The following is a 23,209-nucleotide window of genomic DNA, read 5'->3' on the forward strand; positions in this document are numbered from 1 at the left end:
ACCTGACTCATCAGAGTCCCCTTTTAAAAATCCTCATCGAAATCCATCTCAGATTCCGATCCGCGTTCTCGCACAAACGCTTGCCCACTGGTGTACTCCGCAGCAGCCGTCGCAGCCGGCTTCTTAGCACGGTGCCTCATTCGCTTTCTCTGAGGTTGGGGTTCCGGTGGTTCCATATCGTGGTCGCCATCGTCATCGCGGGTACGCTTTCGTGAGAAAGAGGAGATAGATGCACTGCTGTTAGCATCTGAACGACACCACTTCCAAAGATGACCCTTTCGGCCACATCGCACACAGGCTCCATCGGTCTTTCGCTGTTCTCGGACCGGCTGTGGAACTCCTTTGGTGGCTTCGTCGTAGTCGTGGTATATTGGCTTATTCCCCGACTTGTTCTTGCTGGTGCTCTTCTTATCTTGCCCCTTTTCTTTCTCCTCAGTCTGAGCCCTCCCCTTGATCTTAAACCCCTTCTCCTTCTGCCGCGAGTTCCCACCATTGTTCGACTCCCTTCCCCTCGACTCCGCTTTCCCCAACATTTTCATCTGCTCTTGATAAGCCTCGTGAGCCTTGCCGGCTCGTTCCAACTGTTGGATGTACTCGGAGTCGTCATCGGTTGGATCGAAACGTGAGTGGCGCTCCCGGATTTCATTTGGTAACCCTTGGAGCAAGGCGGCGCGATAGGATGCTCCTTTCATCTGAGCATGCTGGTTCATAATCTCCATCCTCGTCAGGTAGTCCCCGATGTTAGCCGAGTACTTGAACTGCTGCATCTTCATCGCGTTTTCCATAGCTTCCTGAGTGCTTAGGAAACGTTTTCTAATCTCCTGACGGAACCGAGTCCAAGTAGCATAGTCCGCGGCTGCCGGGCCTAGCATCTTGGTCTCGATATACTCCATAAACCATTCCTTCGCCAACCCACACGTATATGTTCCAGCGAACAGTACTTTGTTTCTGTCCGTTCGGAACTTCTTTGGCTTCTGCTCGAAGTAGATCTCGCACTCCATGAGCCAATGCCGCAGGTTATGCTTCCGGGCATTATCGAACTCGAATGGAATTTTGGCGAGCGAATCTACCATATCCTCATCTTCGGGCGGCGCCGAATTCCGGTTCCCGCCTCGGTTCATTCTCCAATTCTTCCGACCGTGCGACCATTCGCTGTTATCGTCGTCATCGTCATCGGAAGGCTCTGGATCTCCCCCAACGTTCCCTCTTGGTGGGTTTCGGGGAGGTTGATTTCCCCCATTCCCTCCTACCGGAGCATTTCCTACCGGACGCCTGCCACTGTTCCCCTGTATTGGGCCTGCGTCTTCCGGTTGCTTGCCTCCGTTTCCACCAACTGGGCCAGCTTCCTCTGGTTGCTTGCCATTCCCTGATGTTTGGGGGCCAGCATTTTGGGGGTTCTTGCCATTGCCAACAGGAACCGTTCGGGGTGCATTAGGGTCTAAGGGAGCACTAGCCACGGAAGGTGCTACTGATAGATGTTGTCGCAGTAGTTCCTCCATCTCGGCTATCCGTTGGTTTCTTATCTCATCGGACTGCTTGAACTGCGCAAACATAGCCCGTTGTTCACCTTTCTCCTGCTCCCGCTCTTCTCGTACCAACCTCAGCTGTCGCTCCGCTTCCAATAGTTGGTTCTGGGTAATCCGATGGTTGCGGTCCAGAACCTCGTGGTCGGCGGCTCGTGCGGTTTCCTGCATTTGTTGAACATGGGTGACGAGCTCAAAGAGCGACTCGAGATGTTGTTTTTGGGCAATGGCTTCTTCCCGTACCTTCTTATCCAGGATTTGTCCACTCCCTTGGACTTGCTCCTGGAGGTTTTGTAACTGCTGCCATACGGCCTGTCCAGCGGCACCAAGATACCTCATTTGTGCCTCATGGGTATCCAAAAACTCCTGCATATTCCTCACGAACTGGGCTTGAGCAGAGCGTTTACTCGATTGCCTAGTTGTTGTAGAGGGTCCTCCCGTAAGTAGGGGATCTGGGCTAGCAGCCCTCGATATTACCATAGAATCTTCCCCCCCGGCCTCCTCGGTTGCGGCCGAGGTATCTATGAAATAATTATCCCTTCGGGCAGTCATTGTAATAGCGGATAATGATGATAGTTCTTCTTTTCGAGGTGACTTCGTTACTCCAAGTGAACTTGTGAGTAACAATATACTGTGAGGGATGCGTACCAGACCACAAGAGTACACTACGCAGAGCTCAGAGTTCGGCTAACAGCTACAAAGGTAGAAGTCTCCAAGGTCTCTTCAGTCAACGTCGAGTATAATTCTCCTTGATCCGATACGGGCCCCGCGAGCTACGTTATCAACAAAGATTCACTAGAGTTAGCGTGTGATGTTCGACCGTCTTCGACGTAATAGTTCAGGTAGAGTTCGAAGTCACAATAAAGTATTTCCAAAAGTATAGTCAAATAAAGTTGTAACTCGCGTATCAACGATTTATATTGTTAAGACTCTGATTTCGCCGATGATGGTTTGGCTAGTCAGTGAATGACACAGTATTTATATCCCTCGCTTATGTCTCGAGGACCCAATCTACTAATAGTACAGAATACACTCGGGGCCTGCCCGAGACCCTGAAAAACAACCAAGAACATTTAACTCCTAAGTCCGTTACCCAAACTCCTAAACCCGCAGAAACCCCTCATCCTAATTACCCACTCTAATACACGTTTCCCTGTCGATGTTTCTTCTCCATCGGCCGTCTGGTGGATAATCGTCAGCGTCGGCTATTCGGAGGTCTCGGACGGCAAGGCTACCTACTCAGGCCTCTTCCCACATCGCTTTCCCACATAGCAGAGTCCTCTCATGCCCACAGGTACCGCCGATAGGTACTCGGTCGGCTGGCAGCTTGCGCCGATTCGCTCCGAGCGGTCCGATCTTCGATCCGATTGATTCCAGCTGTCCCTCATATATCCACCGGTACCAAAACACACCCCTCCGGCGGTTTGACGCTCCGGGGGTTATTATTGGGGTCGAAAACGTGTTTTTTTTAACTAGGAAAACCGCAACTCCGCATTTGGTCGCATATCGATCGCACCACACCTCGTGGGTGCGAACCGGAGTTGATAGTGGTGTTGCCATTAGTATCAAAGAGTATTGGGGTATCTACTAGCCTTTCTTTCACTCCCGTAAATGCTTGGCATGCCCGTAACAATTTCCATCTGAAGCTTCTTGTCTTTGGGTATATACCATCTATTCTTGTAGAAGATGAGACCGTTCTTGACCGACAAGTTCTGGTCCAAATTTGGTTTCCTTTCAACCAGGGAGCGGTGCAATTCCTGCCAGAAACTATCTTCTTTAGCAGCCGTGTATAGGCGCTCTAAGAATGTATTCTGCAATTGATTCACCCTGACAGCCGCTAGCTTTGCAGGATCCAAAACCAATTGACCTGGCCTAAAAAAGATCTGTGGCTCCGGCTGCAGAGTTTCACCTCCCTCTCCAAGGCGGTGATCCCAGCGCCTAGATAGCACGTGTTACGGGCATGCCAAGCATTTACGGAAGTGAGAGTGAGGCTAGTAGATACCCCAATACCCTCTGTACGCCAATGTCAACTCCGGTTCGCACCTACGAGGTACTGTGCGATCAATAAGCGATCAAATGCGGAGTTGCGGTTTTCCTAGTTAAAAAAACACGTTTTCGACCCCAATAATAACCCCCGGAGCGTCAAACCGCCGGAGGGGAGTGTTTTGGTACCGGTGGATATATGAGGAACAGCTAGAATCAATCGGATCGAAGATCGGACCGCTCGGAGCGAATCGGCGCAAGCTGCCAGCCGACCGAGTACCTATCGGCGGTACCTGTGGGCATGAGAGGACTCTGCTATGTGGGAAAGCGATGTGGGAAGAGGCCTGAGTAGGTAGCCTTGCCGTCCGAGACCTCCAAATAGCCGACGCTGACGATTATCCACCAGACGGCCGATGGAGAAAAGACATCGACAGGGAAACGTGCATTAGAGTGGATAAATAGGTTGAGGGGTTTTAGCGGACTTAGGAGTTAAATGTTCTTGGTTGTTTTTCAGGGTCTCGGGCATGCCCCGAGTGTAATCTGTATTATTAGTAGACTGGGTCCTCGAGACATAAGCGAGGGATATAAATACTGTGTCATTCACTGACTAGCCAAACCATCATCGGCGAAATCAGAGTCTTAACAATATAAATCGTTGATACGCGAGTTACAACTTTATTTGAATATACTTTGAAAATACTTTATTCTATCGTGACTTCGAACTCTACCTGAACTATTACGTCGAAGACGGTCGAACATCACACGCTAACTCTAGTGAATCCTTGTTGATAACGTAGCTCGCGGGGCCCGTATCGGATCAAGGAGAATTATACTCGACGTTGACTGAAGAGACCTTGGAGACTTCTACCTTTGTAGCTGTTAGCCGAACTCTGAGCTCTGCGTAGTGTACTCTTGTGGTCTGGTACGCATCCCTCACACTGCCGTCCAATACCATTTCTTGTCCTTTTGCAGGAGATCAGTTAATGGTTTGCAAACTTTACTGAAGCCTTCAATGAAGCGGCGATAGAAGTTTGCAAATCCGAGGAATGCCTGTACTGCCTTAATATTCTCCGGAACAGGCCATTCCTTAACTGCCTCCACCTTGTCTTCTGACATAGATACCCCCTTTTCCGAGATGTGATAGCCTAGATATTCTACTTCTCGGACATGGAAGGATGTCTTACTGATGGAGGCACAGAGCTTAGCTTCCCTAAGCTTCTGTAGTAACTTCTTGACCAGTATCTCATGCTCCTTCTCAGTTTCCGAGTAGATGAGGATGTCATCAATATAGACAACCACTCCTTCATCTAGTAGTTCTTTTAGCGCATCATTGATCATTGCCTGGAAGGCGGAGGGGGCATTGCATAGACCAAACGGCATCACATTATACTGATACAGTCCATAGCGGGTTCTGAAAGCAGTTTTCCACTCATCACCTTCGGCTATCCTGATCAAATTGAAGCCGTTCTTCAGGTCTATCTTTGTGAAGATCTTGGCCTTGAACAACCTGTCTCTGAGCTCGCTCATGATAGGCAGCGGGTACTTGTCCTTGACAGTGACCTTGTTCAAACCTCTGTAATCCACACAAATCCGCAATGTACCATCTTTCTTAGGAATGAACAATATGGGCGCCGCAGCAGGGCTATTAGATCTAGAGATCTTTCCTGAAGACAATTCTTTATCCAGGTACTCTCGGAGGGCCTTCAACTCTGGAGCGGAACATGGGTACAGCGGGCCAAATGGGGGAGCGGTGCCAGGCAAGAGTTTGATCTTCAAATCATTATGGGAATGCGGCGGCATTTCCTCAATCTTCTCTTGACTGAACACATCAGCCCAATCCCGGTATAGGTGGTGTATTTTCTCAGCAATATCACCTCCGTCCTCATCATGCCATACTGAACCTACCAATTGATAGACTGTCTCTTCTTCTTCCAACATTTGGTATGGAGTGATCAGTTCGATCTTGGTGGCCGCTGGGAGACAATTCTGCTTGCAGTAGTCACTCCTCCAGCTCATGGTGTTGAGTTCCCAGTTGATGTCCGGGTTATGCTTCCTAGCCCAACTAATTGGCAGGTAACCGGTCATTCCTTCTTCCAAAGTAGCCACTTCCCATCGGAGTGTCTCCTTATGATCTCCCATAATCATGCGGACCGGGTGAGTATAATACTCGCCTCCTCCCATCATGACATCTCCTTGAGCATCAAACATTGTCAGAGGTTGATCTCGCCGCACTAAGGGAATTCCATGCTTCCTGACAAAACTCTGGTTGAGGATTGCTCCTGTACAACCGGTGTCAAACAGGAAAGACCCTTGGGCGCCTTCATCCTTTCCTTTGACCGTCCATGACAGTCCTGCCTTCAGTATAGGTCTTTTTCCATGAACTGGTAAGGAGGGAAGCCTCTGTTCCAACCTTCTCTGTTTAACAGCGGGTTCCAAACTTGTTTCTCTTTGTCTTTTCAACATAGCTAATAGCTTCGGGCACTACTAAGATCAGAAATCTTTTGGTTCTATTCCCAAGCGGTAATATAGCAGATGTATTGTGTAGTAGTCTTTTTAGCAGCGGTTTGGAAGTGTCTTGGTAGCAAATGTAACTTTGGTAGAGCACTGACAGACCAGCTGTTTCGGGTCTTAAACCCATCCTCAGAGTGCTTAGAGCAATCAAATAGGCGGAAACACAATCATAATTTATTCAAGAGAAACACAGAAACCGAAAAACCCATATAAAAGAAAACTAGTAAACATAGACTCAGACAGACACTTTTCTACCAGAGGATTTCATTGTCCGAGTCTTGCTCAGGCTGCAAAACAAAATCTTCTGTAACCTCCGGGAGTACAACAAGTGGATCCTCTGCTACTACAGCAGCCACTTTAGCCTTCTTCTGAGAGTTGGACTTGCCATTCCCTCTTTTCCGCTTTTGTACTCTCACTGCTGCCACTCGGACAACAGTAGGTTCCTTGGACCAACAATCGGTCCATTTGTGTCTGGACTTGCCGCACTATTGCACAAGTCAGTCTATGCACTCTACCAATAGGGAGTACCGAAAGGTCATACCTTCAAGCATACTTCTGCTTTCCTTCTTTCTTCTAGAATATCCCCCGGGATACCCTTCAGTTCCACCGCCTTGTCTTTAGGCCCAGGAGTCTTCTGAGGTCCGGAGGAGCTCGCAGCTTCTCTTTTTCTCTTAGGCTGCTGGTCCTTCTGAGCGGGAGGATCCTTCTTGGTCCGAGGGGGCGCTTTCTCAGCTGCTATCCCTTGGTACCTCTCATGTGTGTGCCCTAACTCTCTTAGAGCAGCTATCCGCTCCATCAAGGACTTTGGCTTGGGATTGAAAAGAGCCTAACTCATGCCTAGGTCCGGGAGGAGGGAATTATTGATCTTATCATCCACCAACTGACCCTCATAGCCAGTCTTCCACATCAGCTGAATGATAGTATTCAAGAAGAGGTCTATTCCTCCTCGAGCTGTGTGGGTGAGGGTATTCCAATGGGCTACAGCATCATCTCTGGAGATGGCTTCGCCGAAGGCTTCTCTAAAAGCGTCCACAAAGGAATCCCAGCGCTTCCATCTCAGATCCAAAGTCACCGGCATTCCAGCAAGGCGGTTGGCGGAGGCTTGATCAATTGAATTGTGGTATGCCTCATACCATCGGATCGCTGCCTCTCCTTCCATCAAGTTGCCTGCATATCGGATCTTAACCTCCTCAGAGGTGAATGACAGGCTCTCAATGGAGAACACATTCTCACATTGCCGGATGAAGGTCTCCACTTGCTCCGCTTTGCCTTGGAACTTGAAGGGTGGTGGTGCCTTTGGTTCTCGGGCTCTGGTAGTAGCAGAAGGTGGAGAAGCGGCCGGAGGTCGGTACTGCTGGGACATCATAGCAAACAAATCCTTTTGTTGCTTTTCCAACTTCTTCCTGAGGTATCTCCGCCAGCCTCTTCTGTTACCACCTTCTGGTTCCGAGTCCGAACCGTCAGAACTGTCTGAATCCCCTGGAGCGGGAGCGCGGGCCGCTGGAGGTGGAGGGTTCTGGTTCCCACCGCTTCCACCCTGTACATTTGCTGGAGGGGGAGCGGCGGTCGCAGCAGGAGGGGCCACAGGTGCTACTGGTGCCGGGTTGCTGGCCAGTGGGGAGGTTGCTGCTGGTTGAGCGGCCCCAGACATCGTGAACCTTCCCGGGTTCCTGGCTCGCGGGCTGGGAGGTCCTCGGCCTGCACCTGAGAAGAACTCTCCTTCATAGTCAAAGGATCGATCAGCTCCTCCAAGGAGTGGGTGTACTCCACCGAAGCGGCTAGGTGGTAAGGGCGAAGCCCCCACCGCTGGCTGCACAATAGGGATAACTCTCCTAGTGGATCTGACCGGAAATGCTGCGAATGGGCTGGTCTTCCGCTGCATTGTTCTGGTAGCTGCCCTGGAAGAGGCCCTGGAGCCTGGATTTGGTGCCGGAGTTGCTGGTCTACCCACCACCAGTCTTCCTTCATCAAGGGCTCTCTGTATCTCGGCCACAAAGTCTGGTGGAGTAGCCGGGTTTGTCCACTCAATTTCCATGGCATCGGCATTCAGTTCATCTCTCTCCACATACTTCCGGAGTTATTCCTGAACAGAGTTGACCTCCATCCTCATGTACTCAAGAGCTTCTGCCAGCAGAGCATTCTGTGCTGCCTGGCGCTCTTGTACAAGGAGTAGGGCCTGACTGCCCCGGGTCAACTGATTCTGCAGGCTGTGCTGGAGGTAGGTCTGGAGCTCTGTGAAGAACTGTTGGACGGAAATCTCGTCGGTATCCTGCCAGGCAGGCTCACAGCCGGGAATGTAGGTCTGTAGAGCGGTCCTGGGCTTCTTGACAAGCTGTGTCTGCCCGGTGGCATCAAGCTGGAGGGGCACCGGCTGCCATTCAATCTGTAGGGGCGCATCCAGAGCTGAGAGGGCGGACATTTTGGTATAGAGGAAGAATAATCTGAAGGTGACTTGAGCCTTAAAGATTATCTGTAACGGGGGTCCTTTCTAAGAGAAATAGAATCGGATAGAATAGAGACGGCCGTGCAAGATAGACAATCAGGTTGCAGATTATTCAAAGATACTATCGCTAGAACTCAATAATCTTTAAGGGCTCTGCTACCGATAAGAACTTGATTTTTCTTTCTGATGAAGACTGGAGAAAACAGGACTGAAGGGCGAGAAAGAACCTGAGTACTTATACTCCGAAGGCCTCTGTTCTCTGCTCCTAACTCCTTTACTAAGTTCCGGTGGGCCTTCCCTTAGTACCGGAAACAATACCACCGCTACCCCGCTTTTCTCTAAGCGTCAGCAGGTGTTTCTGATACCCAAGGCAACCACCCTTAGTCAAAGCCTTTGTAACACCTGCAGCCTTGGTTGCCACACAACCGAGGACCTGCATGAATGAGCTGCCGCTCAGGTGTAAGCTTAATCATTGCTGTAGAGCTTTCGCTTATTGTAGACTTCCCTAGCATAGTCCCTGCCCCTTCGGCGGACTTACAATGCTCAGAGGATATTGAGGATCACCGGGCAATCAGAGCTTCACTCTGGACGGTCTTCTAGTCACTGGCGAGGCATAGACTCGTCAGTCATTGCTCCCATGAATAGATCCTCTTCCTAGTGCCCGGAATGTAGTTACTCTAACAGCTGGTAGCTAACCACACTGCCGGTACTTGCATATCACCATGCAACTGGCTTCTAACAATAACTCTCAGCATGTAACCGGGCCCTGTGTGTACTCATACACCAGACAGTTGAAATGGCTCTGTTACATTACCCCCCTTCCAGGGTGTCACGTCTCGGGACATCTTCTGACAGACTAAGGTTCCAGTAAACCTGCTCCACATATCACCCGTGGTGTCTGTGGAGGGGAAGGACTTAGCCCCGTGGGGTACCTCTATAGTCTCAGGCGTTGGTCCTTCACGGCCTTGGGGTTCCTTCGATGAAAGTCGCGAACTAGATTAAGTACATCTTCGTTCATAACGTCCATGACTTGGTAAGCACAGTCGCTCATCGAATAGCCCCGCCATTTCACCAGGTATTCCACCAATCCTCTTCTGCTCTTCCGGCTTCCCACAATACTTTCCACTTCATACAGAACCTCTCCTTCCTTATCGACCTCCTCGGGAGTCGGGGGACGTTGTTCCCGGCCTGGGATACTGCTCTGTCGGTAACGTTCTAAGAGTTCGATGTGGAACACGTTATGGATTTTGACTTGTGGTGGCAGTTCCAATTCACAGGCCCGTTTCCCGCCTAGTCAAATGATTTTAAACGGACCAAGTTTCTTATGATCGAGCTTTTTGGTGGAACGACGTGTCTTGATATTGGCCGAATTGAGCATGACCATGTCGCCTATCTTAAAGTTCGGCGGTTCGTCCCTTTTCCGATCATAGTATTTCCCCATCTATTCCCTGGTGTCTGTTAAGCGAGCGAGAGCGGAATCGTGAACTCCTTGGATAAAGTGAGCGTACAGGTCACTGGTTGGGTTGACTACCTCGGCTTCCGTCGGCCAATTGGTTCTTGGGTTGTAACCGTAATTGGTATAGAACGGAGATTGACCCGTGGCGGTGGTAACCGAGTTGTTGTAAGCATACTCCGCCAACGGGAGTAGCTCTGCCCAATCATCTTGCTCGTAGTTGCAGAACGCTCGTAGATAGTGCTCGAGGGTTTGGTTCACCCGCTCTGTTTGCCCATCGGTCTGAGGGTGGAAAGCCGTACTCATTCTAATTCTCACATCCAATAATTCCATAAGGGATGCCCAAAAGCTTGAAGTAAACTTAGCGTCCCTGTCGGAAACTATGTCGAGAGGCAGCCCATGGAGTCGCCAGATTTGACCGAGGAATACCTTCGCTAAATCCTGCGCGGTCGTTTCTGCTACTAGGGGGATGAAATGCGACATCTTCGAGAACCTATCGACTACTACCCAGATTTGGTTGTATCCCTTTGATTCCGGTAACTGGACGACGAAGTCCATTGATATCGATTGCCAGACAGAATGTGGCGTGGACAGTGGTAGAAGCGCACCGTATTTCTTATGGCGGCTGGGTTTGTTGCGCTGGCACTCGTCACATGACCGAACGTAGTCATCAATCCACTCGTTCATTTTTGGCCAATAAAAGTTACGCGTGATGAGTTCCAAAGTTTTGTCTTGTCCAAAATGTCCTGCCACCTTCGAATCATGTTCTGACTGTGCAATTCGGATCTTAATGCGGTCGTCTGCCGGAATGTAGAGTCGGTTCTCATAGAAGAGTAGCCCATCTTTCTCAGCAATATCCTTCATTTCCCCCAGCTTCTCTCCCTGCTCAACTCTCTCTTTCAATCCTACCCATGTCGGGTCTCCCGATGCCGCCTGCCTGACATGATCCAGAAAGTCGTTAGACCAGTCAATCACCCCCTTGGAGGCAAGCGACACCGCTGATACCACAAACTCTTCCTCCGCCAACTGTCCGGGCTTAAACAACCTGTCTATCGGCTGTTTCCCAAGCGTGCCTCCCCCTTCAGGACGGTACTCCGGCCGTCGCGATAGTACATCTGCCTTCCCATTTTTGGTTCCCGGGCGGTAAATAATCTTGAAGTCAAATTCCGCCAAAGACTCAGCCCACCTTGCCTGTCGTCGGTTAATAACCTGGGTTGTAGAGAAGTACTCTAAGTTCTTGTGATCCGTATAAACGAGAACCGTTCGGCTAGGTCCTTCGAGGTAGTGACGCCATTGCTTGAAGGCCGACACAATTCCTAGCATCTCCTTATCCCATACGTCGTAGTTGAGTTCCGCTGGGTTAAGCTTTCGAGAATAAAAGGCAACAGGGTGAGTCTTTCCGTCAATAACCTGGGATAGAATTGCGGCGATAGCAAAATCACTTGCGTCCGTTTCCACGATAGTCTGGCGATCTGGAGAGAAGTGTACCAAGATCGGCGCAGACGTAAACAGGGTTTTGACTTTTTCGAAGGCTGCTTGGGCCGTCATAGACCAGACAAAGTTCTTAGCATCACCCCTGAGACAATCGGTAATGGGTTTACAGACCCCGGAGAAATTGTGGATAAACCTTCTGTAGAAGTTGGCAAAGCCCATGAAGATCTGTACTTCCTTAACACTGCGCGGGGCTTGCCAATTCGTAACAGACATGACCTTATCCAGTGCCATGGTGACGCCTGCTGGGGCAAGGATGTATCCGAGGAACTCGATTTCGGTGAGCTCGAAGAACGATTTCTTCGGGTTGGCGACCAGGTTATATTCTTGTAGCCTACTAAGTACTTTGCCAACCAGCTCTCTGTGTTCCTCTCGAGACTTGCTATATATTAGGATATCATCAAGGTATACTACTACACCTTGATCCAAGAATTCTCTCAGCGCATCATTGTAACGGCAGCTAGGTGGGTTGGCTATGTGAGTTGTCTGGGTATAAGGGAGAAGGATTATGCAGTGTGGTTGGGTTTAGCGAAGCGGGTTTCTATTATGTTCTTTCTGTTTCTGTTACGTGAGGGTATGAGTCAGCATTGGGATAGGGTATGGATATATAAGGGGGGCGTTGTCTCGTGATTTCTTGTTTCTCTTTCTTTCTCTTTCCTCTTTACGCAACCTCTGTACTTTATAGCCACGAATACTATTTGGTTCGCGCTACGTCATAGGGTTTACCCGGTATACTAGACCAGGTACAACCATTCATAGTCCATAGTCCACAGTCCCCGTTCTTGCCTTAGGTGTACCCTTCGGCCCCATAGTCCATAGTCCACGAACCTCCTACGTCCACGTCTTCGCCTCGGTTGTATTCCTTGGCTTCATAGTTCCTACGCCCATAGTCCCCGTTATAATCATTCATCATATTCTGGAAGGTCGCCGGCGCATTTGCCAGCCCAAAAGGCAAAACGAGTGTTACGGACATGCCAAGCATTTACGGGAGTGAGAAAAAGGCTAGTAGATACTCCTATACCCTTTAATACTAATGGCAACACCACTATCAACTCCGGTCCGCACCTACGAGGTACGGTGCGATCAATATGCGACTAAATGCGGAGTTGCGGTTTTCCTAGTTAAAAAACACGTTTTCGACCCCAATAATAACCCCCGGAGCGTCAAACCGCTGGAGGGGAGTGTTTTGGTACCGGTGGATATATGAGGGACAGCTGGAATCAATCGGATCGAAGATTGGACCGCTCGGAGCGAATCGGCGCAAGCTGCCAGCCGACCGAGTACCTATCGGCGGTACCTGTGGGCATGAGAGGACTCTGCTATGTGGGAAAGCGATGTGGGAAGAGGCCTGAGTAGGTAGCCTTGCCGTCCGAGACCTCCGAACAGCCGATGCTGACGATTATCCACCAGACGGCCGATGAAGAAGAAACATCGACAGGGAAACGTGCATTAGAGTGGATAAATAGGTTGAGGGGTTTCTGCGGGTTTATGTAACGGCAGCCATGTGGTTTGGTCATGCGAGGTGTTAGGGTACCAATAGGAAGGGTTATGCAGTGTGGTTGGGTTTAGCGAAGTGGGTTTCTATTATGTTCTTTCTGTTTCTGTTACGCGAGAGTATGAGTCAGCATTGGGATAGGGTATGGATATATAAGGGGGGCGTTGTCTCGTGATTTCTTGTTTCTCTTTCTTTTCCTTTTCTCTTTATGTAACCTCTGTACTTTACAGTCACGAATACTATTTGGTTCGCGCTACGTCATAGGGTTTACCCGGTATACTAGACCAGGTACAACCATCCATAGTCCATAGTCCACAGTCCCCGTTCTTGCCTTAGGTGTACCCTTCGGCTCCATAGTCCATAGTCCACGAACCTCCTACGTCCACGTCTTCGCCTCGGTTGTATTCCTTGGCTTCATAGTTCCTACGCCCATAGTCCCCGTTATACTTAGGTTACATCCTTCTACAGCCAACCGATACAACACCACCTTGCTTAGTTCTAGTCGCGACTATGTCCGACACCACTCAGGATACGCTGTTGCAGCGTCTTCCAGAATTTCTGACCACCTATGGTCCCCTCCCAGCCGATATAGACTTCGGCGAAGAACTTACGGAGGCTCATGGCCTTATATGCTGAGTGTTTGGAGGCTCTCACCAAGCCTCTTGACACCCCCGCACCACTAGAACCCGTTATCGACACAGCTCAAGAAGAGGTCATTGCCGGCCTCACCACAGAACTAGAAGCAGCCAACGAAAAGGCTGTAGATTTTTGGCAAACCTTGTGCGATAACCAGGAAGATTCTACCGAGATCATCCGAGGTCGCGACGAGGTTATTGTTGCTTTGAAGATTGAGCTGGAGGAATCGAAGGCTGAAGAAGAAGAGCTTCGGTTCCGTCTGGCACTACACCAGGAAAGTCTCGCCATTGCCGACGAGAACCTCGCTGATGTTGAAGATGAGATTCTTCACATCACTTCTGTTGCAAAAGCCTGGGAGGCCCAAGCCAATGCCACCATTGCTGATCTTCGTTCTCGTATCCCCGTTTCTACCGCTACAGTTAAATCTCGCCATGTCTCCAAGCCTCGTTACCTGGCTCCTCGCGCCCAAGATCCCCGTTCCATTAGCAATTGGCGAGAAAGGTCACTTGAAAATGGATCCCCAAAGCCGGCGTTAAAAGGTCAGCCCCTTTGGTAAAAAATGGCAAACCAAAGGGGCCAGCCCCGCCACCTGTTCCTGTTCTCCCTGCTGCTGCTGCTGTGTCTGAGGATAAGATGTCCGAAGACTCTCTTGTTGTTACCTGTTCGGTCTCTCAGAATCCCGACTCTTTCATTCCCACCTACGCTCTCATTGATACTGGAGCATCAGGATATGCTTTTATCGATGAATCTGTTACGGGCATGCCAAGCATTTATGGAAGTGAGAGAAAAGGCCAGTAGATACTCTAATACCCTCTGTATGCTAATGTCATCTCTGGACCGCACTTGCGGAGTGTGGTGCGACCAATATACGATCAAAACACGGAGTCATAAAAAACACGTTTTCGACCCCAATAATAACCCCCGGAGCGTCAAACCGCCGGAGGGGAGTGTTTTGGTACCGGTGGATATATGAGGGACAGCTGGAATCAATCGGATCGAAGATCGGACCGCTCGGAGTGAATCGGCGCAAGCTGCCAGCCGACCGAGTACCTATCGGCGGTACCTGTGGGCATGAGAGGACTCTGCTATGTGGGAAAGCGATGTGGGAAGAGGCCTGAGTAGGTAGCCTTGTCGTCCGAGACCTCCGAATAGCCGACGCTGACGATTATCCACCAGACGGCCGATGGAGAAGAAACATCGACAGGGAAACGTGCATTAGAGTGGATAAATAGGTTGAGGGGTTTCAGCGGGTTTAGGAGTTTGGGTTACGGACTTAGGAGTTAAATGTTCTTGGTTGTTTTTCAGGGTCTCGGGCATGCCCCGAGTGTATTCTGTATTATTAGTAGACTGGGTCCTCGAGACATAAGCGAGGGATATAAATACTGTGTCATTCACTGACTAGCCAAACCATCATCGGCGAAATCAGAGTCTTAACAATATAACTCGTTGATATGCGAGTTACAACTTTATTTGACTATACTTTTGGAATTACTTTACTCTATCGTGACTTCGAACTCTACCTGAACTATTAATTCGACGACGGTCGAATTCTATACGCTAACTCTAGTGAATCTTTGTTGATAACGTAGCTCGCGGGGCCCGTATCGGATCAAGGAGAATCATACTCGACGTTGACTGAAGAGACCTTGGAGACTTCTACCTTTGTAGCTGTTAGCCGAACTCTGAGCTCTGCGTAGTGTACTCTTGTGGTCTGGTACGCATCCCTCACAGAATCCTTTGTACGTCACAACAATCTTGCAATGACCCCCCTTAGGAAATTTCGCCAGGTAGATGTTATGGATGGAAGACCTATCCAGTCAGGAGAAATTACCCACATTGTCGATGTTTCACTAGATATTCATGGTCACCGAGAAATTGCCTCATGTTTCGTTACAAAGTTGGGACATTATCCGATCGTGATGGGAATACCGTGGATGCGACGGCACGATGTCACCATTCGGCCAAAAAATAATCTACTTATTTTTGACTCTCGAAGCTGTTGTCAACACTGTTCACTCAGTGGAACGACAGTCACTGTCCATGGAATATCGATCCCTCCACCGGAACATCATACTGTTGTCGTTTCAGCAGTTGAGGAATCCACCGTCGACGTCAAGCAACTAGTACCAAAGGAGTTCCACCATCGTCTCCATATGTTCCAAGAATATGATGCTTCAGTCCTTCCACCACATCGGCCGTCACATGATATTGAGATCATATTGGAGGAAGGTAAACGACCACCGTACGGACCGATATATGGATTATCCCAGGTTGAATTGAAAGCACTACGAGAATACCTTGACAAAAATCTACCTAAGGGATTCATTCGAGCCAGTGAGTCGCCAGCGGGAGCACCCATACTATTCGTAAAGAAAAGTGATGGAACTCTCCGACTATGTGTGGATTACCGAGGCCTCAATGCGATCACGATCAAAAATCGGTACCCATTACCACTGTTAAAGGAAACTTTGGCTAAACTTTCGAAGGCACAGTACTATACCAAGTTGGATCTACGTTGGGGATACAATCAGATCAGGGTAGCGGAGGGAGACGAATGGAAAACGGCATTTAGGACTCGTTATGGACATTTCGAGTATACTGTAATGCCGTTCGGATTAGCTAATGCCCCTGCTACGTTCCAACACTGGATCAATGATATTTTACGACCATACCTCGACCAATTTGTGACAGCATACCTAGATGACATTCTTATCTACTCGGAAACCCTGGCAGAACACAAAGAGCACATTCGAAAGGTTTTGAAGGTACTTGATGAGAGTCATGTTCACCTTAAGCCTGAGAAATGTGAATTTATAGTCCAGGAAACGAAGTATCTCGGCCTTATTCTCACCCCGGATGGGAATAGGATGGATCCAAAGAAAGTTGTCGATGTTTTGGAATGGTCCACACCAAGGAATCTCCATGATATTCAAGTATTTCTGGGATTTGCGAATTTCTATCGGCGTTTTATTTTAGGGTATTCAAAAATTGTTGCTCCGCTTACAGCTCTGACCAAGAAAAATGTTAAATTTGAATGGACGGATGAAAGGGAGGAAGCATTCCAGACATTGAAAAGGATGTTCACAACGGCACCCATACTAATGCACTTTGATCCGGATCGGAAAATCGTGGTAGAAACCGATGCATCTGACTATGTTTCTGCTGGAATTCTGTCCCAACGTGACGACGAAGGAATTCTACATCCAGTCGCTTTCTTCTCTAAGAAACATTCCCCTGCGGAATGTAACTATGAGATCTATGACAAAGAACTCCTGGCAATCGTACGATGTTTTGAGGAATGGCGACATTATTTAGAGGGGGCACAATTCCCAATTGAAGTTCTTAGCGACCATCGGAACCTCGAATATTTCATGTCAACAAAGTTATTAAACCGTCGACAAGCCCGTTGGTCGGAATTTCTTTCACGTTTCGATTTTGTCATTCAATTTAGACCAGGGAAACAAGGAGCAAAGCCGGATGCATTGACTAGGAAGTCGGGTGACCTACCTAAGGAGGGGGATGAACGGTTGACGCATCAAAGCCAGGTGGTTTTGAAGCGAAAAAATTTGGATTCAAAGCTAAGTTTGTTCGCGGGTTCTTTTTCAAATGAATCCGCTGAAGGAATGTCCACTGTAGAAGAGTTGTTTTCAAATGCTTATCAAGTTGACAGTTTCCCGAACAAAGTCCTTGCGATGCTTCGGAATGGCGTTCGCCATTCGAATAAAATTTCACTTGCTGAATGTACGGAGGACAACAATGGTCGGCTACTTTATCGTGGCGCACTCTACGTACCGGACGACAATGACCTTCGAATAAAACTTCTAAAAGAATACCATGATAACCCATCGGCAGGCCATCCAGGCAGAGCAAAGACTTTGGAACTCCTGAATCGAGAATAGTACTGGCCACGAATGCGAAATTATGTCGATCAGTATGTTAGGAATTGCAATGTGTGTGCCCGTAGCAAGGCATCACGCAATGCGCCCTACGGAGTACTCCGACCTATGCCAATACCTGATGGACCATGGATGGATGTATCGATGGATTTTGTTACAGACCTTCCGGAGAGTGATGGGTACAATGCAATTCTAGTTGTGGTGGATAGACTAACTAAAATGCGACATTTCATACCCACAACTAAAGAGGCGGATTCAAAAGAAGTAGCGAGGTTATATATCGATAATGTTTGGAAATTACATGGACTCCCTGAAACTATGGTATCTGATCGAGGAACACAATTTGTTGCGGAATTCTGGAGGTCACTTTGCGATCGTTTGGAAATATCGCCAAAATTCTCTACAGCGTTTCACCCCCAGACGGATGGACAAACGGAAAGAATCAATGCTGTGATGGAACAATACCTTCGAAGTTATGTTTCTTATCAACAGGACGACTGGGTTCGATGGTTGCCAATGGCCGAGTTTGCAACAAATAACCATGCTTCTGAAACGACGAGAATCTCTCCATTTTACGCCAACTCAGGGAGGAATCCAAGAATGACTTTTGGTCCTTTGGAACATGGTAGGACGACAGCGGAGGATCAGGCCAATAGTATTGCAAGGGAGATGAAGGATATATTGGATTTTCTAAAGGATGAATTATTTCGAGCGCAAAGGATTCAAGAAGAGTCCGCCAATATACGTCGAACTCCAGCACCTCACTATCGAGTAGGAGATCGAGTTTTCTTATCAACACGCCATGTCCTCACCAAACGACCATCGAAGAAACTTGATTGGAAACGCATTGGACCATACATCGTGAAGCGGATCGTTAGTCCTTATGCCTGTGAGTTGGAACTTCCTCGTTCCATGAAAGTTCATCCCGTATTCCATGTCTCTTTATTGTCGTCTGCAGCAAACGATCCTTTACCAGGACAACAACAGTTACCACCACCGCCGGTCGAAGTTGAAGGACAGGAGGAGTGGGAAGTCGAGGATATTTTGGATTCCAGGGATCGTCGGGGAAGATTTGAATACTTGGTTAAGTATGCCGGTTATGACGAAGCTTCGTGGCAGCCATTGTCGGATTTCGAACATTCGCCCGATATTGTCAAACGATTTCACAAACGATATCCACGGAAGCCTAAGCCTACCAGGAGGTAGGCCGTAGAGGGGGGAGTGGTCTGTAACGGCAGCCATGTGGTTTGGTCATGCGAGGTGTTAGGGTACCAATAGGAAGGGTTATGCAGTGTGGTTGGGTTTAGCGAAGTGGGTTTCTATTATGTTCTTTCTGTTTCTGTTACGCGAGAGTATGAGTCAGCATTGGGATAGGGTATGGATATATAAGGGGGGCGTTGTCTCGTGATTTCTTGTTTCTCTTTCTTTTCCTTTTCTCTTTATGTAACCTCTGTACTTTACAGTCACGAATACTATTTGGTTCGCGCTACGTCATAGGGTTTACCCGGTATACTAGACCAGGTACAACCATCCATAGTCCATAGTCCACAGTCCCCGTTCTTGCCTTAGGTGTACCCTTCGGCTCCATAGTCCATAGTCCACGAACCTCCTACGTCCACGTCTTCGCCTCGGTTGTATTCCTTGGCTTCATAGTTCCTACGCCCATAGTCCCCGTTATAGTTTAGGAGTTTGGGTTACGGACTTAGGAGTTAAATGTTCTTGGTTGTTTTTCAGGGTCTCGGGTAGGCCCCGAGTGTATTCTGTATTATTAGTAGACTGGGTCCTCGAGATATAAGTGAGGGATATAAATACTGTGTCATTCACTGACTAGCCAAACCATCATCGGCGAAATCAGAGTCTTAACAATATAAATCGTTGATACGCGAGTTACAACTTTATTTGACTATACTTTGGGAATTATTTTGCTCTATCGTGACTTCGAACTCTACCTGAACTACTACGTCGAAGACGGTCGAATACTATACGCTAACTCTAGTGAATCTTTGTTGATAACGTAGCTCGCGGGGCCCGTATCGGATCAAGGAGAATCATACTCGACGTTGACTGAAGAGACCTTGGAGACTTCTACCTTTGTAGCTGTTAGCCGAACTCTGAGCTCTGCGTAGTGTACTCTTGTGGTCTGGTACGCATCCCTCACAGAATCCTTTGTACGTCACAACAATCTTGCAATGACCCCCCTTAGGAAATTTCGCCAGGTAGATGTTATGGATGGAAGACCTATCCAGTCAGGAGAAATTACCCACATTGTCGATGTTTCACTAGATATTCATGGTCACCGAGAAATTGCCTCATGTTTCGTTACAAAGTTGGGACATTATCCGATCGTGATGGGAATACCGTGGATGCGACGGCACGATGTCACCATTCGGCCAAAAAATAATCTACTTATTTTTGACTCTCGAAGCTGTTGTCAACACTGTTCACTCAGTGGAACGACAGTCACTGTCCATGGAATATCGATCCCTCCACCGGAACATCATACTGTTGTCGTTTCAGCAGTTGAGGAATCCACCGTCGACGTCAAGCAACTAGTACCAAAGGAGTTCCACCATCGTCTCCATATGTTCCAAGAATATGATGCTTCAGTCCTTCCACCACATCGGCCGTCACATGATATTGAGATCATATTGGAGGAAGGTAAACGACCACCGTACGGACCGATATATGGATTATCCCAGGTTGAATTGAAAGCACTACGAGAATACCTTGACAAAAATCTACCTAAGGGATTCATTCGAGCCAGTGAGTCGCCAGCGGGAGCACCCATACTATTCGTAAAGAAAAGTGATGGAACTCTCCGACTATGTGTGGATTACCGAGGCCTCAATGCGATCACGATCAAAAATCGGTACCCATTACCACTGTTAAAGGAAACTTTGGCTAAACTTTCGAAGGCACAGTACTATACCAAGTTGGATCTACGTTGGGGATACAATCAGATCAGGGTAGCGGAGGGAGACGAATGGAAAACGGCATTTAGGACTCGTTATGGACATTTCGAGTATACTGTAATGCCGTTCGGATTAGCTAATGCCCCTGCTACGTTCCAACACTGGATCAATGATATTTTACGACCATACCTCGACCAATTTGTGACAGCATACCTAGATGACATTCTTATCTACTCGGAAACCCTGGCAGAACACAAAGAGCACATTCGAAAGGTTTTGAAGGTACTTGATGAGAGTCATGTTCACCTTAAGCCTGAGAAATGTGAATTTATAGTCCAGGAAACGAAGTATCTCGGCCTTATTCTCACCCCGGATGGGAATAGGATGGATCCAAAGAAAGTTGTCGATGTTTTGGAATGGTCCACACCAAGGAATCTCCATGATATTCAAGTATTTCTGGGATTTGCGAATTTCTATCGGCGTTTTATTTTAGGGTATTCAAAAATTGTTGCTCCGCTTACAGCTCTGACCAAGAAAAATGTTAAATTTGAATGGACGGATGAAAGGGAGGAAGCATTCCAGACATTGAAAAGGATGTTCACAACGGCACCCATACTAATGCACTTTGATCCGGATCGGAAAATCGTGGTAGAAACCGATGCATCTGACTATGTTTCTGCTGGAATTCTGTCCCAACGTGACGACGAAGGAATTCTACATCCAGTCGCTTTCTTCTCTAAGAAACATTCCCCTGCGGAATGTAACTATGAGATCTATGACAAAGAACTCCTGGCAATCGTACGATGTTTTGAGGAATGGCGACATTATTTAGAGGGGGCACAATTCCCAATTGAAGTTCTTAGCGACCATCGGAACCTCGAATATTTCATGTCAACAAAGTTATTAAACCGTCGACAAGCCCGTTGGTCGGAATTTCTTTCACGTTTCGATTTTGTCATTCAATTTAGACCAGGGAAACAAGGAGCAAAGCCGGATGCATTGACTAGGAAGTCGGGTGACCTACCTAAGGAGGGGGATGAACGGTTGACGCATCAAAGCCAGGTGGTTTTGAAGCGAAAAAATTTGGATTCAAAGCTAAGTTTGTTCGCGGGTTCTTTTTCAAATGAATCCGCTGAAGGAATGTCCACTGTAGAAGAGTTGTTTTCAAATGCTTATCAAGTTGACAGTTTCCCGAACAAAGTCCTTGCGATGCTTCGGAATGGCGTTCGCCATTCGAATAAAATTTCACTTGCTGAATGTACGGAGGACAACAATGGTCGGCTACTTTATCGTGGCGCACTCTACGTACCGGACGACAATGACCTTCGAATAAAACTTCTAAAAGAATACCATGATAACCCATCGGCAGGCCATCCAGGCAGAGCAAAGACTTTGGAACTCCTGAATCGAGAATAGTACTGGCCACGAATGCGAAATTATGTCGATCAGTATGTTAGGAATTGCAATGTGTGTGCCCGTAGCAAGGCATCACGCAATGCGCCCTACGGAGTACTCCGACCTATGCCAATACCTGATGGACCATGGATGGATGTATCGATGGATTTTGTCACAGACCTTCCGGAGAGTGATGGGTACAATGCAATTCTAGTTGTGGTGGATAGACTAACCAAAATGCGACATTTCATACCCACAACTAAAGAGGCGGATTCAAAAGAAGTAGCGAGGTTATATATCGATAATGTTTGGAAATTACATGGACTCCCTGAAACTATGGTATCTGATCGAGGAACACAATTTGTTGCGGAATTCTGGAGGTCACTTTGCGATCGTTTGGAAATATCGCCAAAATTCTCTACAGCGTTTCACCCCCAGACGGATGGACAAACGGAAAGAATCAATGCTGTGATGGAACAATACCTTCGAAGTTATGTTTCTTATCAACAGGACGACTGGGTTCGATGGTTGCCAATGGCCGAGTTTGCAACAAATAACCATGCTTCTGAAACGACGAGAATCTCTCCATTTTACGCCAACTCAGGGAGGAATCCAAGAATGACTTTTGGTCCTTTGGAACATGGTAGGACGACAGCGGAGGATCAGGCCAATAGTATTGCAAGGGAGATGAAGGATATATTGGATTTTCTAAAGGATGAATTATTTCGAGCGCAAAGGATTCAAGAAGAGTCCGCCAATATACGTCGAACTCCAGCACCTCACTATCGAGTAGGAGATCGAGTTTTCTTATCAACACGCCATGTCCTCACCAAACGACCATCGAAGAAACTTGATTGGAAACGCATTGGACCATACATCGTGAAGCGGATCGTTAGTCCTTATGCCTGTGAGTTGGAACTTCCTCGTTCCATGAAAGTTCATCCCGTATTCCATGTCTCTTTATTGTCGTCTGCAGCAAACGATCCTTTACCAGGACAACAACAGTTACCACCACCGCCGGTCGAAGTTGAAGGACAGGAGGAGTGGGAAGTCGAGGATATTTTGGATTCCAGGGATCGTCGGGGAAGATTTGAATACTTGGTTAAGTATGCCGGTTATGACGAAGCTTCGTGGCAGCCATTGTCGGATTTCGAACATTCGCCCGATATTGTCAAACGATTTCACAAACGATATCCACGGAAGCCTAAGCCTACCAGGAGGTAGGCCGTAGAGGGGGGAGTGGTCTGTAACGGTAGCCATGTGGTTTGGTCATGCGAGGTGTTAGGGTACCAATAGGAAGGGTTATGCAGTGTGGTTGGGTTTAGCGAAGTGGGTTTCTATTATGTTCTTTCTGTTTCTGTTACGCGAGAGTATGAGTCAGCATTGGGATAGGGTATGGATATATAAGGGGGGCGTTGTCTCGTGATTTCTTGTTTCTCTTTCTTTTCCTTTTCTCTTTATGTAACCTCTG

The 23,209-nt window shown here is 48.1% G+C and overlaps 10 protein-coding genes across 10 annotated transcripts; 1 reads left to right on the forward strand and 9 right to left on the reverse strand.

Annotated features, from left to right (window-relative positions):
• Window positions 1-23: 23 nt before the first annotated feature.
• H6S33_002046 (uncharacterized protein) lies at window positions 24-2,075 on the reverse strand (the record flags this gene model as incomplete). Its single annotated transcript, XM_044833391.1, has 1 exon — window positions 24-2,075. One exon carries the CDS (start codon window positions 2,073-2,075, stop codon window positions 24-26), a length of 2,052 nt encoding a protein of 683 aa, XP_044693189.1.
• Window positions 2,076-3,088: 1,013 nt separating this feature from the next.
• On the reverse strand, window positions 3,089-3,461 carry H6S33_002047 (uncharacterized protein; the record flags this gene model as incomplete). The annotated part of the gene is made up of 1 exon (XM_044833392.1): window positions 3,089-3,461. A coding segment is annotated over one exon (373 nt), but the record flags the coding sequence as incomplete, so codon positions are not given.
• A 982-nt stretch (window positions 3,462-4,443) lies between these two features.
• H6S33_002048 (uncharacterized protein) lies at window positions 4,444-5,969 on the reverse strand (the record flags this gene model as incomplete). Its single annotated transcript, XM_044833393.1, has 1 exon — window positions 4,444-5,969. A coding segment is annotated over one exon (1,526 nt), but the record flags the coding sequence as incomplete, so codon positions are not given.
• Window positions 5,970-6,268: 299 nt separating this feature from the next.
• H6S33_002049 (uncharacterized protein) lies at window positions 6,269-6,502 on the reverse strand (the record flags this gene model as incomplete). The annotated part of the gene is made up of 1 exon (XM_044833394.1): window positions 6,269-6,502. A coding segment is annotated over one exon (234 nt), but the record flags the coding sequence as incomplete, so codon positions are not given.
• A 56-nt stretch (window positions 6,503-6,558) lies between these two features.
• Window positions 6,559-6,813, reverse strand: H6S33_002050 (uncharacterized protein; the record flags this gene model as incomplete). Its single annotated transcript, XM_044833395.1, has 1 exon — window positions 6,559-6,813. A coding segment is annotated over one exon (255 nt), but the record flags the coding sequence as incomplete, so codon positions are not given.
• A 30-nt stretch (window positions 6,814-6,843) lies between these two features.
• Window positions 6,844-8,052, reverse strand: H6S33_002051 (uncharacterized protein; the record flags this gene model as incomplete). The annotated part of the gene is made up of 1 exon (XM_044833396.1): window positions 6,844-8,052. One exon carries the CDS (start codon window positions 8,050-8,052, stop codon window positions 6,844-6,846), a length of 1,209 nt encoding a protein of 402 aa, XP_044693194.1.
• A 42-nt stretch (window positions 8,053-8,094) lies between these two features.
• H6S33_002052 (uncharacterized protein) lies at window positions 8,095-8,436 on the reverse strand (the record flags this gene model as incomplete). Its single annotated transcript, XM_044833398.1, has 1 exon — window positions 8,095-8,436. The coding sequence occupies one exon, from the start codon at window positions 8,434-8,436 to the stop codon at window positions 8,095-8,097; it is 342 nt and encodes a 113-aa protein (XP_044693195.1).
• A 958-nt stretch (window positions 8,437-9,394) lies between these two features.
• Window positions 9,395-9,711, reverse strand: H6S33_002053 (uncharacterized protein; the record flags this gene model as incomplete). Its single annotated transcript, XM_044833399.1, has 1 exon — window positions 9,395-9,711. A coding segment is annotated over one exon (317 nt), but the record flags the coding sequence as incomplete, so codon positions are not given.
• Window positions 9,712-9,968: 257 nt separating this feature from the next.
• Window positions 9,969-11,864, reverse strand: H6S33_002054 (uncharacterized protein; the record flags this gene model as incomplete). The annotated part of the gene is made up of 1 exon (XM_044833400.1): window positions 9,969-11,864. A coding segment is annotated over one exon (1,896 nt), but the record flags the coding sequence as incomplete, so codon positions are not given.
• Window positions 11,865-21,824: 9,960 nt separating this feature from the next.
• On the forward strand, window positions 21,825-22,962 carry H6S33_002055 (uncharacterized protein; the record flags this gene model as incomplete). The annotated part of the gene is made up of 1 exon (XM_044833401.1): window positions 21,825-22,962. A coding segment is annotated over one exon (1,138 nt), but the record flags the coding sequence as incomplete, so codon positions are not given.
• Window positions 22,963-23,209: the final 247 nt, after the last annotated feature.

The sequence above is a fragment of the Morchella sextelata genome, assembly GCF_020137385.1.
Source record: "Morchella sextelata strain SCLS chromosome Unknown scls_12, whole genome shotgun sequence".
NCBI lineage: Eukaryota > Fungi > Ascomycota > Pezizomycetes > Pezizales > Morchellaceae > Morchella > Morchella sextelata.